The sequence below is a fragment of the Morone saxatilis genome, unplaced genomic scaffold (assembly GCF_004916995.1).
Source record: "Morone saxatilis isolate NCDOM2014 unplaced genomic scaffold, NCSU_SB_2.0 Contig18, whole genome shotgun sequence".
NCBI classification, from domain to species: Eukaryota; Metazoa; Chordata; class Actinopteri; family Moronidae; genus Morone; species Morone saxatilis.
In genome coordinates, this window is record NW_023339740.1 from 25,093,813 (window position 1) to 25,097,142 (window position 3,330).

Here is a 3,330-nt window from a genome sequence, read left to right on the forward strand (position 1 = left end):
TAAAATAAGGAACAAGGACTACATATATACATACATTCACACACACACACACACACACACACACACACACACACACACATAACAAGCCCATACACATATATAACGTATAGTTTTTGTGTTACATATGAAACATTCTGGCATTACAACCACAGGTGGCAATGACACATTGGCATGTATGCGCTGTAATGGCAATAATAATAATAATAACTATAGATATATAAACAATAACATAGATAATTATATGTATTATTTGTTGCTACTTTATTTTTTGTTCATTGAATGTGGTCTCTATTTGTCTGGACAGCAAGGTGGAGCTATAAATTGATGGAAAGAGCGATAAAGAGAAGAGAAGGAGACAAATAGGGTCAGAGTGAAGAAAAGAAGACAGATAGGTTGAGAGCTGTTTAATGAAATAATATCTATAATAACCACAAAAACACATAATAACTACTGTGTATCTAACTTCTTATTCATGTTTTTTCCTACATATTCACTACCATGCAGTCAGTGTTTTAGCAGCATCTAGTGGCCACTGGAGGAACTGCAGCTGAAGGTAAACTGACAGAAACACAGTTGACAGTTGAGAAATTACCGTAGGCCTTTGGAACAGATGGTGATGATGAAGTTGGCTTCGTCCAGCTGTCTGCTGAGCCACGACATTTGACCCTCTTTGCACATCTCCAGGTGTTCCCACAGGTCCAACACAACCTGAACAGGAGTGAACATTTAACAACCACACCCAACCTTCAAAAGGGAACTTTGATTTAAATCACTTTTAAGACTTTATCTATAATTAATTAGACTTTTCCCCGTTAGCATCCATCTGCTCACCTCGCAGCTGCAGAAGTCTTGCAGAAAGTAGGCGAAGCTCTGGATGACGTTGATGTGTTTGGGACAGTCTCTGTTGGAGTAACAGATGAAGACTTTGGGGCGGGGCCACGGACGCTCCGTGTTCAATGCTGCACTCTGATTGGACGACTCACTGCTCTCCTCGTCCAGCTGGCTGTAGATGTTTTCTAAAAGGGGAGGAGACAAATGGACAATTATTAGAATAATGTTACATCTGTCCACTCTCAAATAATGCAGCATTACTGAGTTTTGAAACTATTCCCAGCTCACAAGTGCAGGAGATTGATTCTCTCACGCTCTCACCTTGCTGTTTCTTGCGACACATGACAGTGAAGAGAGTGGCGAAGGCAGACATGATGACCAGAGGCACTGTGATGGCCATGGCACGGATAGGCCCCGCCCAGGGGGAGTGGACTGGAGATGAAAACAAACACACACAGCATGAGACAAAAGAATGAAATCATTCAAAGTAATTGTAGGTGAACTATGTTACAATTAGGGGATAATGGTAAATGCTTGATGTCTGCAACAGTAGCACAAGTAAAGAAAAGGCATAAAGTCAGTGAAATGAGAAAAGATTGGCCAAACCTTTGCAAACCATTATTAACTGTGGCTAAAATGATTAATGGAGATAATAATATGCAAATTAATCAATACTGAAAATAATTCTAAATTGTAACCATAGACAGTTGCTATATAAAGAGTGTGCGTGTGTGCGTGCGTGTGTGTGCGTGCGTGTGTGCGCGAGGGTCACACCCTGGCTGACGTGGTACTGAGTCTGCCTCCTGGTGGTGTTACTGTCGTCTCTCAGCTGACACAAAAAAGAGGAAAGGAGGGAACAGAAGAAAGAAAATGATAAAGTCAGCGTACGAACAGATAAATATGAATTTAAATTTTAAAACTGAGAATTTTTTGTCTGTAAATCCGGTCAAGGTGTTGTGTGTGTTGTCTCAGTCCTGTGCTGCGTTCATGTACCTCTATAGTGTAGGTCCCTGGAGTGACGTCCTGGAGGACGCATGTAGTTCTGGCCTGGTTCATGTCCTGCACACAGGAAACATATTAATAAAATGTAAAAAATCCATTGAAAACTCAGCAATCCCTGCAGGTAGCAACATTTTTTACATTAATTCCCACAGTTTACAAATCATATGAGCTGCGAAATCAGAGCAAACAACAGTCATAAAGTGCCTTTTCAGAGCTGGAATGAAGGCATGAATAAGGAATCTGAATAAGGCAGAAAATTGCAACATGAGTGCAATCCTTTTACAGTCGGCTCCTAAAGACTTTGTAACAGCGTCCGAAACTTCCTTTCCTGCGGCAGAATCAGAAATGTTTTGTGACCTGAAACCTGAATACTCACTGGTTTGCAGCGCTGCAGTCTGAAGGGTCCGTCCTGCCGCAGTTTGTAGTACAGGTAGTAGAAGTGGAAGCCGAAGGAGGCCGGAGCCTGGTCGAATGCCACATGGAGGTTTGACCCCAGCTGAGACACGTTCAGGGTCTTTGGCTTCCAGACTGCACAGACACAGAAAAAACTTATTTGTAACTTAATGATGCAATCAACAATTAGCAGTTCTTGGGTATTAATTAAATGTGTCAATTACCATGGACTGTCAATTTTCTTCTTGATCTCAACAGTAGAGAAAACCAAGTCTTTATTTTATTAGTATATATGATCAAACTTTAGCCTTAGTAGGAATGTAGGTAAGCCCCTGTTTTCAGAACTCAATATATTATATACTCAAATATTAAGGTTATACAATTGGATAAAAAAAGACAAGAAAATGACTGTCCACTACACAAATCCTGATCATGTCGTACTCAACACTTTGCTGCTCTCAGTTACTTTCTCTAACACTAATATTGTTTTCAGTAACTGTGTGTTTCGATCTGTGATAAGCAGCTGTAAAACTCAACACTTCCTTCAAAGACGTGGCAACGATGACAAAACATAATCCCTCTCTTGTCTGCTTTTAAAGTGAAACATCTGCACCAGAAATATAGAATATACGACTTTATATCTCAAATAACAACAAGATTCTTTACCGTATGGATTGGATTAAAACCTTCATCCACAAAGAGAAACTATTTCAAGTCTTTTAGGCTCAAAAATTAGTTTGTGGAAATGGTTTACTTACATTTAACTACTCTAAGAGCAAGACAATCAAACCCTGGACTAACTCGGTCTACATATGGCTCTGGTTATGACGACGACACTGAGGAACTTACAGGGTTTGCAAACCAGGTTGTCTGATCCCAGGAGGACTTCACATGCTGTAAGACGAACACAGAAACGGTTAGACAGTTTGTCCCTATAAACTTTATTGAGTCTTCCTCAGATGGAAATCGGTTGCATCTCTGTGTCATCTGTAGTTAAAACACATCGCTGTTGGATTTGTTGAAAGGTTTTTTTTTTTTTACTCCTTCAGGCTAGCAGTTTCCTACTGCTTCCAGTGTTTGTGCTAAGCTAAGCTAAGCTAAACA

At 40.2% G+C, this 3,330-nt stretch overlaps 1 protein-coding gene across 1 annotated transcript in view; it reads right to left on the minus strand.

Annotated features, from left to right (window-relative positions):
• Positions 1-3,330, minus strand: part of il17rd (interleukin 17 receptor D) — a 25,684-nt gene that overhangs the window by 4,869 nt on the left and 17,485 nt on the right. The window contains exons 6-12 of the mRNA XM_035662394.1: positions 3,076-3,120; positions 2,210-2,361; positions 1,825-1,890; positions 1,606-1,660; positions 1,153-1,263; positions 832-1,016; positions 593-708 (exon numbers count right to left, since the gene is read on the minus strand). Of these exons, the coding sequence (XP_035518287.1) occupies positions 593-708; positions 832-1,016; positions 1,153-1,263; positions 1,606-1,660; positions 1,825-1,890; positions 2,210-2,361; positions 3,076-3,120 (730 nt within the window). The remainder of the gene's footprint in view (positions 1-592; positions 709-831; positions 1,017-1,152; positions 1,264-1,605; positions 1,661-1,824; positions 1,891-2,209; positions 2,362-3,075; positions 3,121-3,330) is intronic.